Raw genomic sequence first — 15462 nt, 5'->3', positions numbered from 1 at the left:
GCTCCCTTATTCCCACCAGTCTAATTGAATAGTATTCTTCTTCCTCTGAGAGATGGATGAGATGGAGAGAGCCTAGATATATCACATTGCAGAAACCGTTTTTAGAGCCTGCTTGCCAAATCCTCATAGTTGTCAGTTTAGCAAGGAGAGAACTGACATGGTAATAATGAAATTATCCACTGAAATGTGGGGCTTTTAGTGACTAATGTGTTTTTGTTTTGTTTGTTTAGAAAATCTTCCTATATGGATCAGCCTTCTAGTAATGGTGCAACTGGCAGAAGAAGAGCACTCTGAGCACGGCCAGGATGAATCGGGTGCCAGCTGCTGCAGAGAATGCTCACAGCAGCAGTGTGGAATCCTGTCCTTCCTTACGGGATGTCCACTCCATCAACCCAGCACAGCTGATGACAAGGATTGAGTCATATGAAGGCAGAGAGAAGAAGGGCATCTCAGATGTCAGAAGGACTTTCTGTTTGTTTGTGACATTTGATCTCTTATTCATTACCTTGTTGTGGATAATAGAACTAAACGTGAGTTGTCTTTTCAGTCCCCTTGATTAATTAATGTATTCACTTCAGGAATGGTGAAGAAGTGGTTCTTTTTCATCCTGAGTTATATGCTGTTTGTATCTGTTGAAATTAAAGCAGCTTCCTCCCTGGAAGCTTTCATGAACATAGTATCTTTCAACTGTACATGATTTTAAGCATTAGGATACCTGGTTTATCATCTTCTTATCATTAAACTTTTTGATGTTCCTGTAATCTATAAACCATGCTGAGGAAACCATTGAAAATCCAGTGAACATTGCAGACAGCAAGGAAGCAAAAACGTGACGGTATAGCTTTGAATTTAGCAAGAAGTTCGAATTTCAACAGGATTTGAGAGTTTGGATTCTGAGTTACTCAAAGTTAGTGATATGTCTCTGAGGTGTCAGTCACTGGAAATACTTCAGTGGCCAAAAACTTTCTTATTCTGTGCTTTCTTTGAAACAAACTTTATATGCTCTAAATTGTGTATGTCAGAGCACATTTAAACAGGTCAAACTCCCACAGTTGCCACTCCAGCATTTGTAATTTGAAAAACCAGGCAGTTCTCCTGAATTTTCCAGAATGCAATAGGGTAGCTGATTTGTTATGATTTCCTAAGTAGCATCCTAGTCCTTGAGCTAGGTTCTAAGATACAGTCTAAAGTATGCAGTTAAGAAAGAACACACAGGAAAGATGGGAAGAATCCCTTTTCTAGACAAGAAAGATCATGAGTAAACATGTTTTGTCTGCATTCCTGCACAAGATAAATAACCTTTGTTACTGATCCTGAAATTTCAGGAGCTGACCACTCAAGTAGTTCATTGATAAAGTGAAAAATACACTTTCTGATTTAATTTGAGGAATTAGGCTTTCCTTACCTGAATGCTGCAATTTTGGGACTAAACACCTGTTGTTTCTCTAGGTGTAAAGACTGTTATATCTAGTGTGTAAAATGAGCTTGTCTCAGAAAAGCAGCATATGCTGCATTTGGATGCATTTCAATATTTAGGGCAGTTTCTCAACAGCCTGAGAGGAGTGGAGTCTGGGTTCGTGCTTCTTGTTAGGGATTCAGAGTACGGATTTTCGTATTGGCCTTCTCAGGATATTTCAGACTCTGCATAGAAAATGCTACCAGCTCATGGTGTTTAATTTTGAACTCTGCAGCATTAAGGTGCCTCAAGACCAGTTTTCTTTGTGAAAAGCTATGTTTTGAGAAGTATGTGTTATGAACTGGAGTCCCACACTGTCAAATGTCAGCAAGAATGAAAAATGTTTGGTCTTTAGAAATCATAATATAGAAGCCATCCTTTGATACCTGGGATCAGACACATAGTTAGTTTTTTTTGTTCTCTTTTTAAGTTAAGTTTTGTTCATTGGCAAGTCAAATAGCACTGTGTTTGGACTGCCTGTCACTTGGTAATGGGATTACAGGGTTCCTGTAAGTATTGTTTTCCCTTTGTCTCCATTATCCAGTGTGCTTAGGCATAATTTCTGTTGAAACACTTGAGGAAGAAGCTGCATAACAGTTTGAGCAAACTGTAAATCAAGGATATCATGGGTCTCTGTTCATCCTTATGTTAACATGGTGCTCATGCAGCCCTGCAGTGAACAGCTTGGTGGTGGGGGAAGCTGTTCTTTATGTTGGAAACAGATGATCACACCTGATGCTGTAGTGCATCCAAGGGGAAACTTTATTTAGAAAGTTATTTTTCAGATAGCCATGAGGAGAGGGAGAGGAGAAGAAATATAAAGAATTTGAGGTTGGAGTGAGTAGTCTTGGACAAACACTGTCCATCAATAGAGTTGTGAAACATTTGGAAGTGTCTAAACTGTATTGCTTTGAGGTGGTGAGCATACATTGTTGTACTTTGGTACCTCCTGTCTTTAAAAGAATGACAGTAGTCAAACTTAGTATTAAAGCCTTTTGTTGGTGTTTTTTTCCCTAGTGCTTTACATAACAATTTAATGCAATTCCTAATTATTGAATTTAATATTAAAAACAATAGGATATGGACACTAAGGTTTTTTGCTCCCAACTAAGATACATACTTCTGTCACTCTCTGATCCAATGCATCCTAAATGAGTTGCTTACTAATCCAGTCAGAACAGGAAAGTTATGACTCCTTCCACTGGAAGGAAACCCAATGGCTAAAGAAGATGTAATTTTGCATCCCCTCAAGGAAATTGAAGAATTAAACTTGGGTGTTAGTTATTTATGGGAAAATGGTCTAATACTTGCAGCTTCTATTTTTTTTTTTACAGTGGAGTTTTTTTTGTTCATCTCTCTTAAAATGAATAGTATGGTAGCTGGTAAGAAAAATATTTGGAGTATGAATTCAGTTTTCCATTTGCTAACATGTGACTAACTAGAGCTAGTTTCTGGGTGGCTTTTTGATCAGCTGATTTGGTCCTCCTTATGAGACTTCAAATACTCTCTGAATTTGTGTAACAGACCTTCTTTTTAATAATTTCTTGTTCCCTTAACAACTTGTTAGCTTTTATTTTGTGACAGTCAGAAATGCAGCTTGCATAGAGGCCAGGTGATAATCCTAAACATTTGCACTTTGAAAATTGCATATAATAATGAAAGACAAACAAGACCACTAATCTTGAAATTGACATTCTTAGCATATATGTCCCCTGTATCTAGTTTGATGATCTTTTTGTACATCAGTGGGGAATTATGAATTTCACCCTTCAGATTTGTGTGTATTTTGCCTTCAGTAACTTCTGTTTTAAAGCTATGTGTGTTGTTTCTTTGTAGGTAAAGGGAGGCATTGAGACTACCTTAGAGAAGGAAGTCCTACAATATGACTACTCTTCTTCATATTTTGATATATTTGTAAGTGGTCTTTTGAAAAACAAAAACAAAAAACAAACCTGAAAGAAATAAAGAGAAAAAGCAGTAAAAGTATAGTTATCCCACATTCATCCTTCCACAGATGTTCCCTAGTTTGAGTCTTATGAAAGGTTTGATTTTTTTCTTGGTAATTTAAACCCGAAGGGCTTGTGCCAAATTTCACCTGTCTAGGGGTTGCCCAGTCCTATTTTGGCAGCAGGCTCGTGGAGCCTGTGGGTAATGATGCTTAGGCACCCTTGAATTGAAACTTCTGCTTTGGGGGGCACAGAAGAAGAGATTAGAGATTCGGTCAAGAATGTGAGACTGATGTAGCATAAAGAGAATTCATTAAGGACAAGACCAATAGTCCTCCAGCTGTAAATTCATTTCGTTTAAACCAACCTTTTTGTCCTGCCACAGAAAATAAGTCAGTGCAGTGGGGGGAGATTTTTTTGCAGTTTGGCCTGTGTAGCTTATTTTTATTTTCAGATTTCTGTGTTCTAACTCAAGCAGGGGTTTTTAACATCATACTAAAAACAGATTACATGAAGTATGAATCTATTATGCATAAACAACTTAGGCACATGGGGGGAGCTGTCTACTCCATTAGCAAATTTGTCTTTCAGTAGCTCTGTAGTTGCAATGTGTTTTGCATTGTATGAATCAAGCTAATGATTTCTTAAGTAAAAACTGTTTCTTTAGAGTTCTTCTAAAGGGCCCCATGGTTTTGCAAGATCATTAATTCTATCAGATCTTGTTTGCTTGGCAGAGGTGAATTGGTATGGTATCAATAATTTTATATTGATGACTATATCCAGAATCTCTCTTTGAAACCAGTGTAAAAACCTGTCCTTACTTCTGCATTGGACCATTTGCTGTGAAATGGAATGAGATACCAGATACAAAAATTTCTTAAGTTAGTGAACTCCGTTGTTCTGTCTCATCACTATTTTGCTGGCTGTACTTGATTTCTCTTTATTTTTAAGTGTTTGTTTCACATTTTCTCAATCTGAACACAGCTTTTAAAACAAGTTGGAGGCAGTCTAATATCAAAGAATAAACAGGAAAAATGAGAGTTAAGGTCACCAGTTCAGAAATCTCATCTGTCTGCTATTGATTGAATTGTCTGGCCTAGAAATACCATAATTTACCTTTCTTTACTGCAAGATATTTAGGATGTCTTGCTATTACAGGCATCACCATGAAGAATAATTGAATGTGGCAACATTAATATTTCAATAAATACTAAAAATTTAGTAAGTTTAAAATTGCTTTTAAAAATTCTTCCAATTTTCTGATTGCATTTGTGAAGTCTTTCCAGTTTTTAATTATATTCTTGCACAGTAGCACACCACTAAGATCAGTGAGATACTCAAGGTATTTGCTGCAGTAACTGATTTGCTAGTTTTAATTGCTTAGATTCCAGTCAATTAAAATGATCATGAACATACTTTGTCTAGCTTTTTTATATTTCTAACTTATTTGTGGAATTGCACATGCTTGCATGTTTGAGCCTTTGTAGGGATGTGAGTGGTACCTTTTTCTTTACAAATAGGAAATTACATTCTATTTATAAGCACACATTCAAATTTGTTTCTCCAGAACAGAACTTTGATTATACTGTTTTAACTTGCTTTGTAAGCAGTTAGTATTTTCAGTGAGCTGAGAATCTTGTGGTTCTTATGTCTTCTGAATTAACCAACACATATTTTTTTCCTTTCTCTATAGCTACTGGCAGTCTTTCGATTTAAGGTGTTAATACTTGCATATGCAATGTGCAGACTGCGCCATTGGTGGGCAATAGCTGTGAGTAGCAGCCAAGCATAATGGAGTTTTAACTAGAATGGATCCAACAGACAAAATTTTAGATGCCTCTTAACGTTTGTATGTTAAGAATCATCTTTATGGTCTATAAAGAAATTTGCCATACAGTAACAGATTAAAAACTTCTGGAGGATTTTCAGCCTAAAGAATTGTAACAGCACAGTGGGTATGGTCCTTATTAGGTATCATGTTAATACAAATCAAAGACTTACTTTGAATCCAGTATTGGTGGCTAGTCGTAACAGCTTGTTACCTCTGACTTGTTAATTAATGTTTGAAATATATTTGCATTTGAAATAGTGAACTGTATTCAAAAAGAAGAATTAGCATTATTGTACCAGAGATCTGGCTGTCCATTAGCTCCCACGTGCTTAGCTTTTTAGAATTTTAGGTGAGCACTAGCACCTGTACTGCTTTCATGCTCCAATACAAAATGCTGAATATGCATCCCTTCTTAGAAAAGGAGTTCTTGAGAGCTGCGCACAACCGCAGTAGGTTGGAACAAATACCTGTGATGCAGCTGTACTGCATGGATGAGAAAGAAAGCAAAACTTGGTGACAAATTTGTGCTTCCACCAGTCAGTACTATAGATTGCAATACAATAGGCATGTTGCTGGCTTAGTGCATTGTAAATCTTAGACTTTTGTCCCCTTACACTGTTGTAGGTGCATGTAGAATGTGTTTCTTCAAGTGAGTAGGATGCAGTGTGTTCAGTAGTCTGAGATTACATGCTGTTATTTTTTTGAAATGGTGTTAGTAGCATGGCACAAACACATAATAGTAACTGTTGCTCTGTTTGTGTCTAAGTGCACAACCTCTTAGTTGTGTAGCTTCAGAGTGTTTCTTCCAGTGACATCCTCCAACTTGATGCAGTTGTTTGTGAGGTGTTGAGAGTGAACCCATCACAGCAGTGATCCATTAGATACATCAAGCTTCACTTAAGGTTTTGCAGAAGCCATTAATCTTAAAGCCATACCTGTGCTTATGGGAAGCTAGTTAGGTCTGCCATTATTTAAGGAATTGCTGGACCCAAATGCACTAATAGAGTTAGAAACCTTGCTTAAGTCAGCACTACTTGTCCACTGCTTTTTTGTTTGTGGGTTTCCAGACATTTTATGCAGCCTGCCATTTTTAAAGCATGTCAGGGAGTATCAAGTCTTCAAAGTGATTCATTTTTCATAATGTCAGTATGTGAATTAAAATTTTAATTAAAATCTACTCCTGCAAAGATCTTTTATTGTTTTGGTGGTAGTGAAAAGCATTTGGAGCAATTGCTGTTTGCTTTTTCCTAAAAACTCAGATAGTTTGGGGGTGTTTTTAAGGGACTTGTTGAATAAGATACTGCATCTTCTTTATACAGTACGATGACAATTTTTATAACTCACCATCAATGTAGCACGTAAACTGCCTATCTACTGCGTGGAAATCAACACTTGGAGATGTCCATATTAAAAGTTATCTTTATGAAGAAGGTTCTTTTAATAACACTTTAAGTTCATACTTGTTACATTTCAATAATCTATAATCGGGCTGTTGTTGGTAAATATTTAAAGTTGCAACTGATAGATAATGGCAGAAATAAGAAAGTAAATCCATTTATTAGTCTTAACTGTTCTTACCCTGTCTCTTTCAGTTTACAACAGCAGTGACCAGTGCCTTTTTATTAGCAAAAGTAATTATTTCACAGGTATATATTCTAATAAAATGATTTTTTAACTTTATTTTTTTTCTGGAAAGCAAGATTCATCAGAGTGATTTCTGTAATGTTGTGTGGTTTTGTTTCCTTCAAGCTATTCTCACAGGGTGCTTTTGGCTATGTGCTGCCCATCATATCCTTCATACTTGCCTGGATTGAAACTTGGTTTTTGGACTTCAAAGTGTTACCACAAGAAGCTGAAGAAGAAAATAGTAAGTTTTTAATTCTTCCCCTCAATTGCTGCAGTTGGTGACGTTTGATCCCATGTTATCTGGCAGAAGAATGTTTCTTTCAGCTTCTCAAAATGTAAAGAGCTGTGGGAAAACTTACTATGCAGCATCATTTTTCTTTTTCTGGGAGAGAACACAGGCCTTCAGGAAAGTGAAGTTTCAATTAACATAGGGAGGCAAAGTTGAAAAAGTTACAAGGGCCAGATCAGCAATTTATCAAGCATATGGGAATTTTAATAATTTTGTATGCTTGAAACATGAAGATTTAACTGATTTGGGCTTGTAAAATTTTATTTTACAGGTAATGCATAGATTAAGTGCCTGGTTCCTCTTTCAGGAAGAGTAGACACAGTAACTAACTCGGTGTCACTAACTATTCTTTTGAGGTGGAATAAAGAAAGCAAAGAAGTCTTGTGGAGCGTCTGCTTCATGCACAGACAGAATGAGACAAGAACTAGTACAAGTTTCAGCCTCTTCAAGATGAGGCAGCAGGTCATCTGACTCTGAATGTATTCAACTCCATGGAGGAAACCCATTGATTTAGTTGAAAGAGAATATTGCTTGAGTGGAGAGGAAAGGAAGCATAGATTTCTGTTGCCATGTTTTGTTAAGTTTCAACAGCAGGAGAGGAATTATACAGCAGACCTGTTATTTGTGAATCATTAACTGAAATACAGTTTGATACCCTGCTGGAAGGGCATGTTTGCCTGTTAGGTATAAAAAAACCTCTACATGGGCATGGATGCCTCAATTTTCTACTGCTCTGAAATGCAGTCTTTCCACTTTGATTCCTCCCTGTTCTTTTCTACCACTCCAAGAAGTTGGTCAGATGAGTATGCTAGATTTTGCCTAGAGAAAGTAAAACTTGGGGTAACTTTTTATTTTTTTCCCTTTTGAGAGGGTGAAGAAATGCAGGTGCATCACACTTTTCTCTCAGTAGACAGGAACTGTAACCAGTTCAGGGACTTAAATACTGAATTTTTAAATATTGAATATTCGTAGACAAAGAAAGTATTTGGTACATACACATGTAAATACTTGACTGATGGTCATATGCATCTCAAATTGAGATACTGTTGCTAAATCCCTGTGGGACTCAATGACACTTTCTTCATTCCTATTGAGAATGAAATAGATGGTATTTATTTAGAAATACATATTTTCAGTTGAACTCTGCATATGTCCAGAAAAAGATGGGATTTCACTGGAAAATGCTGATTTTAAGCAATCAAGTCAGACAACTGATAGGCATATTTGGATTGTGTTGTGGTACTTAGATAGTGCCTTATTTGCTTTCAAATCTGAGGCAGATAATGAAAAGAGATTTTTAATAGGTTTTGCTTTTTGACCAAGTGTTTTTTCTCTCCTGCCTCTGATGGGAGTGGAAGCTCTTTTTTTTTCCATCTTACTGTTTTGTTTTTAAAGAACCCCACCAACAACAAACCCCACGTAAAATTTCTATCTAATGCAAAAGTGCTTATAATTTGGAGATGTTTTTCTGTAAATTATTTAAAAAGAAAAAAAAAGGGGGGGGGGAAGAAAAGGGGAAATACTGTCTTTCTACTGAAGAGGATTTCCAGCTCTAAAAGCTTCCTTCTGTGAGCAGGATTTAAAGCTAAAAACCAACCAGTATGTCTCCTCTAGTATCTTGTGAGTCATGGTTAAGTAGGGAGATTGACCTTCCTCTTTCAGACAGTGTGGAAATACAAGTAAAATAGATGTCTCCTTTGGAAACTTCAAACTGTTTAATAAATAAGTATCTAGAAATAGTAGTGTGAGTTGCTAAGGTATTTTTTTAATAACTGTTGGCTACCTCAGATAGCTCTTCTGATTCAGTAAAACAGCAAGGTTTTCTTTTTTTTCCTTCATCAATCTTCATGTGGCAGAGAGTAAAGGGTGGAGTAAAGGAAGTTCTATCGCCTTACATGGCAGTCAGGACAAGATAATTAGCTTCTTTTGCAACATCCTCCTCCCCATCCCCCCTTACATTTTTGTGCTGAGTTAAACACACCAGAATAACTCCATGTAAGTGCTAGATAATTTTTCCTGATTTTTGATCAAATTGAGCCAAAAGAAGATGAAGGTTGAAGTAACTAGGTGTATTGAGACAGAGAAGTGAAAGCAAGGTATTAATGAGTCATCCTATAGTCACAAAGTGAGAAAATAATGTATTTGGTTATGCATGGCAGCTCACTTATCATTAAAAATATATTACAGAATGTTAGTTAGCCAGTGAATATTGATGAATTTACAAATGTCATCCTAATCATGCAATTGCACATGGAAGTGGAAGGAAGGATTCCATAATTCATGTGTACAGTACCTCTGTTTTGCTCAAGTGTGTCTCCTTAGCTGTCTGAAGTTATATATGAAGACATAAATCCTGAAATAACCATTTGTTTGATTTTTCTTTCTGATATATTTATTTATAGAAGTAACTTGTTAGGAATGCTAATATAATACATCAATCTTTAAGAGCCTTCATCAATACTTGATCTTTAAGGTGATAGTATTGAGGATTTGTGGCTTTTGTTTTTCCTTTTAGGATTTTTGATAGCACAGGATGCTTCTGAACGGGCAGCTCTTCTTCACCCAGGAGTCCTCTCTGATGGGCAGTTCTATTCTCCTCCTGAATCTGTAGCAGGTAGTTATGGTCACATAATTAATGATTTATTTTTTTTAAATTGATATTAAACTCCTTTGTATTTCATCTCCTTCACATGGTAAGGCTGGGTAAGGGTTAAGGACAAAAAAACCCCACTTTTTAAAATTAGAAGTGTAATTTATAATCCTTAAATAAAATATTATTTTTATTCAGTAATTCAGTTTAGTTACTACCTACCAGATGAATTACAATACACATAATTACAATACACGTAATAAAATAGACAAAGCATGAAGGTGTTAAATACAAGCTTAGTCAGAAAGAAAATTGTTCCACAACTGAAAGGAGGGGGTTATTTGTTTCTGCCATCAATGATCCTTCTGGGTCCCTTGCAACGTGAGATACTCCTAAGATTCAGTGATCTCTTAACTGCTACCAGTCGTGTTTATGCTGCAATGCACAATTTACTTCAGCCTCAACTTGGAGCTTTACAGCACTTTAGGACAGACAGGGAATCTGAAACTGCTCTAAAGCAAACTGAAATTTCAATCAGAGGCTCCTTTCCTTTCTCATACCAAAAGAAAAAGTGCTGTCTCTATGAAAGTGCAGGCTGTGTGGGTAGATGGGCTGAAGGCAAGTGTTAGTTGCATCTTAACTCTGCATTTCATGTGCTTTCTTCAAAGTGAGGTATGAGCTGAGTAAGCCAAAAATTAAATGGCAATACTGAAAGATTTAAGAATGTGTTTGCAGGCATTTCAAGGAAAGAATTATGGATTGAGTTATTTGAGGATGCAGCATAAACCCCCAAATCCTGCCATGAAGTGTAAATATCTTCTGTAAAACTGTGTTGCATTATGCAATATATTAAAAATATTAATATCTGCTAATTGCTACAGATATATTTGCCCATCTACATCATAGAGTTATACATGTTGGTATTTTTCACTGTAAGGGCTGTCTCTATGGTTGCTGAACATCTTGGCATAATGAATGACTTAGAGCTCCATCTAGGGATGACAAAGCCTGAACACAATGTCAAGTGTAACTAAGGATTCAGAGAGAATGTATTTTAGTTAAATCTGAGAGGCTATCTTGAGGAATGGAAGTATTGTACTGGATTCAGCCTGGGATTTTTTTGGCAGTAGAACATACGGTGTGAGAGGAAGTGTAAGTGGAGCCAACATGTTTTCCTTGGCAGCTTGGCTGGGTCAGTGTTGCATGTGCAGTGAGCTATCACCATGCGTGTGGTGACCACAGATACATCTCTGCCACCACTTTCAGCTTAATGAATGGCTGCTTGTCACCTGGGTTTCAGTAATGTCTCACATGTCTTCTCCTAGCCTTCTCTAACTGCCAAGTTTAGCACCCTTCATTGGTGTGAGAAGCAAAAGAAACAGTCAAATTAACATATCTGAGCTAAAACACACTGGTAGTCACATAGCATTCTGAAACTGTTAGATGATGTACAGGGAAAAGTAGCTCACAGTTTTAAATATTTTCTTCAAAATTCTTCTTTCAGATAAGACAAACTATGGATTGTTCTAAGAGAGCAATTTTAGATCAATTTACCTTACATATTGATTGGAAAAACATTTGGAGATAAACTGCCCTGTGACCAGCTAAGCTTTGTTTTTGGGACCTTCCAGGGATTTGTCATAGCAGAGAGCTGAAAGGAGGCAGTGGACAAGGGAGAATAGAGCTGGGCAGGGAGAGGCAAAGGGAACTGTTTGGTTTCTGGCTGCTTTGAAGATGTCTTAGGAAATTGTCTTCCAAAGGGCAGGATGTAGCATGTGGGAAAATCTGCTTGTCAGTGAGCAGATGTGGAGTTGATTGTCCTGTGTGTGTTGTGAAAACTTCAAGCACTTGCTAAATGAATCTATTGACAGCCAAGTATTTTAAGAATTATCACAGTGCTGGGTTTTGTGTTTGATAACTGCAAAAAGAAAACTATCTTCATTGTGAAACATCCAAAAAAGACAAGAAATCTAAAATTAAAAGGTACATATTTTTATGGGAAATAGTTGCTTTGAATTGCCTTTTGATAAGTCATTACCAGTGGTGGTCTGCTTCTTTTTTTTCTTCTCTGACCTGATCTAATAATTCTTGTCTTCTTTTCCAGGATCTGATGAAGACTCTGAAGAAAAACAAGACAGTGAAAAACCAGTTGTATAGCAAATATGAGAGAGCAGGCAAGTTCCTTTGCATTAGAACCTGAATATTCCTAAAAATATTTTTTGTCTTCTTAGTTCCTCCTCAGTTAATTTGAACAGTGGGCCAACTCTCAGGAGTTCATCACCTTTGAACCCAGTCTTCCAAGACAGGCATCTTAGCAACCTTTGAGCAGGAAATCCTACCTGCCGAGCTCTTGAGAGCCTGTCGTTGGGGTCCTCTCTGCTGCTGAGTTCTGGTTAACCTGGGCCCAGGAGTCTGAGAGCTGTTTGGGATAATAGTGTAAAAGTCGGTAGTCTCGGGATGGAACACCTCCAGCATTTATTTGTTGGCTCTCCTGGAAAGGATAGTGCTGGACCTGACGTGTAAAAGCTCCTTTTTTTGGAAGTGGGGAGAGATAATTCTTTCGAGGTGGCAATGCAAGAGTGCTAGGAAGAGATTTTCTTTTAGTTTAGGTCTGGGACCAATATATTACTCTTGAAGATAGCATGAGCAAAACAACTTGGATTTTTCCCCTCTTCAGTCTGCTTAATATTTCAAATGGGTTACACTGGAGCAGCTGTATTTTAAGATTATTTTTTTTGTGTACTGTGGTTAAATATGAGAGGTTATTTCCTTATTTTGGAAATTACTTCATTTACTTTTGGAATTATCTTGTCCCATGCTTTCACTGCACCAGACATGGCAAACAAAGTGCAAACTAGGGGAGGTATTAAAAGTTCTTGAGAAGCTCAAGCTTCTGATTTGAAATCTTGTGCTTTACTGGAAGTGTGGATGACCTTTCCTTTTCAGCCTCCCTGTTTTCAGTATCTGTTTTCTTCACTCACATCTTCATTCATCCTGACTTATGTAATCTGTTACAGAAAGAAAATTTCTGAGGGAAGTTGTTGGGTTTTGGAAACTGGCAACAGAGTCTGTGGCTGACTTGCTGGTGGAGCTGCTGACAGGATAATTTATTCATTAGAAAGCAAAGGGAACGGTTCCCATGTACTGTAATACCTCACAAAGATGTACCATGTTGACATATGTATATTAAGTTGCCTCCCAGGTGGCATGAAAATATTTGTCCATTATATATTTTATTATTCAGTGATTCCTGAAGTTCATCTTCTAATGACTAGGTAATTACTGGAAAGTGTTGTCTTGTGTATCTAATCAAGAGACTTGTAATATAATGAAGTAAAAACTTCTCCATGGTGGAAGTATATTTAATGATTGTTGGCACTCACTAGGTAAAATTATTTCATGTTATTGCAAATTTGTCATTAGTTTTATGTTTACTTTTTTTAACTCCATGCATTTTCTTTTTTAACAGATATGTTCACTTTCTAAAATAAAACTGTTAAAACATGGGTAATGCATGATGATATTTTGTTGCTTTATCAACTGAAAGTCTTCATTTACTACTCCTTTATTTCTTGTGGGTTAATGAAGATGTGAATTTGAATAGGTTGTGTGCAGAATGTGTGCTAGTGCTGTTTTATATGTGTTACAGTGCTGTTCTGTATTTATATGGCTGCCTGTAGGGAGGCAGTGGTAGTGGAACATCATTTCTTTGTTGCATAGATTATATCAAAAGGATGCAAGGAGCTTTTTGAAATAACTTAGTTCCTCTTCTTGTACTGGTGGTGGATGTTTTTCAGGTTCAAGGAGAAACTGGAATAATTGAGCCTCCAGCAGTGAAAGGAAGGTATTCAGTTGTTCTGTTTAGGTGTACAAGATACATATTTTTAGATACAGATCTTAAGTGTTAACTGATGCTTGATCAGAAAAGTGTTGGGTAATACCTAATTCCTACCTAAAGAGGAATGTTTTGTCACTTTCCTTATATAGCCATTAGGATTCATGAGCAACCTGCAGAGCAGATATTAAGTACTAGTATATTCTTCACATGTTAACACATGTATGGACAATATTGCTTTGTAATATTTCTATTGCTATGGAACAGAAGCCCAGTGAGTAGAAGACAGGAGGAGCTGTGGTCTGTCTCTTCCAGTCAGCTTTTTTTTGAAGCAGTAGTGACAGTTTCAGGTTACAGGACTTTCTCACTAAAAGTACAAATCAAAAGCCAGTCCTCAAAGCATTAAAACATATTTTGGTTTCTCCTTAGTCTCAACAAATCCATAAACTAGCAGTAGGGGCTTGTAAGCCACTGCAGTTGTGAAACAGCCATGAACCTGATGAGCCCCAGGAATTGCAGATGGATGCAAGTGTTCAAACCTGTTCAGAGCCAGGTGGAGGCAGCAGTTGTTGGTTTCTCTTTTCAGCTTTGGCTATGAAAAGCTGCAAGTGGATTGGGAGATCATTTATTAAAAGGGATCTTGAGTCACTAAGATGATCACTTGCTTAGTTTTCCTGCTGGAGTTGAGGGTACAGGACCAAATGAAGACCATTCTGGGGGCAGTACAGGGGAAAGGAGAGGAAGAGATGGGTATGAAAGTGATGCTATTGAAGGCTGCAAGAGCTACACTTAAGCAGATGTTCTGAGAATACCTTCACAGCCATTTTATTCACTTTAGTTGCTATGAAGCTTTAACAGGAAAATCATTATCTGCCTTTTTGCTTCAAATAACAGTTCTATAAATAATTGTATGACTAAAGACTAGGTAGCCTATCTTCCTTCACATTGAAGATCAATACACACCAAATGTAGTTAAGTGGCTGTTATATTTGCTTCAGGGTGCTCTTTCTAAAATTCTCTTTTGTGGCTGCTGGATTAAAAAATAAGCCAGGATCAAGTCTATTGCTTATGTCACTTCAGCAGTTCCAGAGGATCCAGGTAAAAATAAATCCTTAGAAGAAAAAAAAAAATAATCAAAACCTGTCACTTAATGCTGGAGTGTTCTGAACCAAACAGTAAACTCAATGAGAAAAACACATCTGGGATAGGAGGTCAAAAATTCCATTAAATTGGTGAACTTCATCTATGTGCATGACTTCATTGGAACACCTTCCTCAACCTGTAATCTGGAATTCATCTTGAAATCTAAGAAATGTTACCTTATTCTCAGTGCCTGCTCTTTCCTGCAGTTCAGTACTCAGAAAAATTAGGAAAGATTAATTAGTATAAGATCATTAGCTGTAAAGCAGAACAAGCCTTATGCATTACTGATGGAAAATCAGGGGGATGGGGTGGGGAGGGGGTGTGTATTTTGTTATCCCAAGCATGAATATCTGGCAAACTTGAGTTAAAGATTTTGCAAACCTTTTGTAAACTACATTGAGGTTTTCTGTATATTGAGTTAAATGAGATGTCTTGTTTTCTTACATTGGTTGTTAGCTGAGGAAATTATTGCCTCACAGGTGGGAAGTGAACAGCACCTGCAGTTCACACACACATGCAGTGGTGCTGTTCACCCATATGCAGATGCCCATTGTTTTGGACCTGTATGAGATGCTTTCCTGCTGCCAACTGCTGCCCTTCAGGAATATTTCTCAAAGTTGTCCCTTTCATGATCTTTGCACAGCAGTAGTGCTTCAGCTTATACCAGAACCTTTTTCAAACAGAACAAACATCTTGGGTTTAGACATAGCTAAAACAGTTCTTTTTATTCTTTGATCAACTGAAGG

At 37.1% G+C, this 15462-nt stretch overlaps 1 protein-coding gene across 2 annotated transcripts; it reads left to right on the top strand.

The window, feature by feature from the left end:
• The first annotated feature begins 229 nt into the window (after nt 1-229).
• STARD3NL (STARD3 N-terminal like) lies at nt 230-13244 on the top strand. Of its 2 annotated transcripts, XM_009994995.1 has the most exons (8): nt 230-530; nt 3293-3370; nt 5096-5173; nt 6826-6879; nt 6983-7100; nt 9664-9762; nt 11843-11912; nt 12756-13244. In XM_009994995.1, the coding sequence occupies exons 1-7, from the start codon at nt 306-308 to the stop codon at nt 11893-11895; spliced, it is 705 nt and encodes a 234-aa protein (XP_009993297.1). In that variant the 5' UTR covers nt 230-305; the 3' UTR covers nt 11896-11912; nt 12756-13244. The 2 variants fall into 2 exon arrangements, with proteins under 2 accessions (XP_009993297.1, XP_009993298.1); XM_009994996.1 differs by lacking the exon at nt 5096-5173 and having other exon boundaries at nt 231-530.
• The last annotated feature ends 2218 nt before the right edge of the window (nt 13245-15462 follow it).

Source organism: Chaetura pelagica, unplaced genomic scaffold (genome assembly GCF_000747805.2).
Source record: "Chaetura pelagica isolate M959 unplaced genomic scaffold, ChaPel_1.0 scaffold43, whole genome shotgun sequence".
NCBI lineage: Eukaryota > Metazoa > Chordata > Aves > Apodiformes > Apodidae > Chaetura > Chaetura pelagica.
The sequence above is the reverse complement of the archived record's forward strand: the minus strand, read 5'-3'. Positions and strand labels throughout refer to the sequence as shown.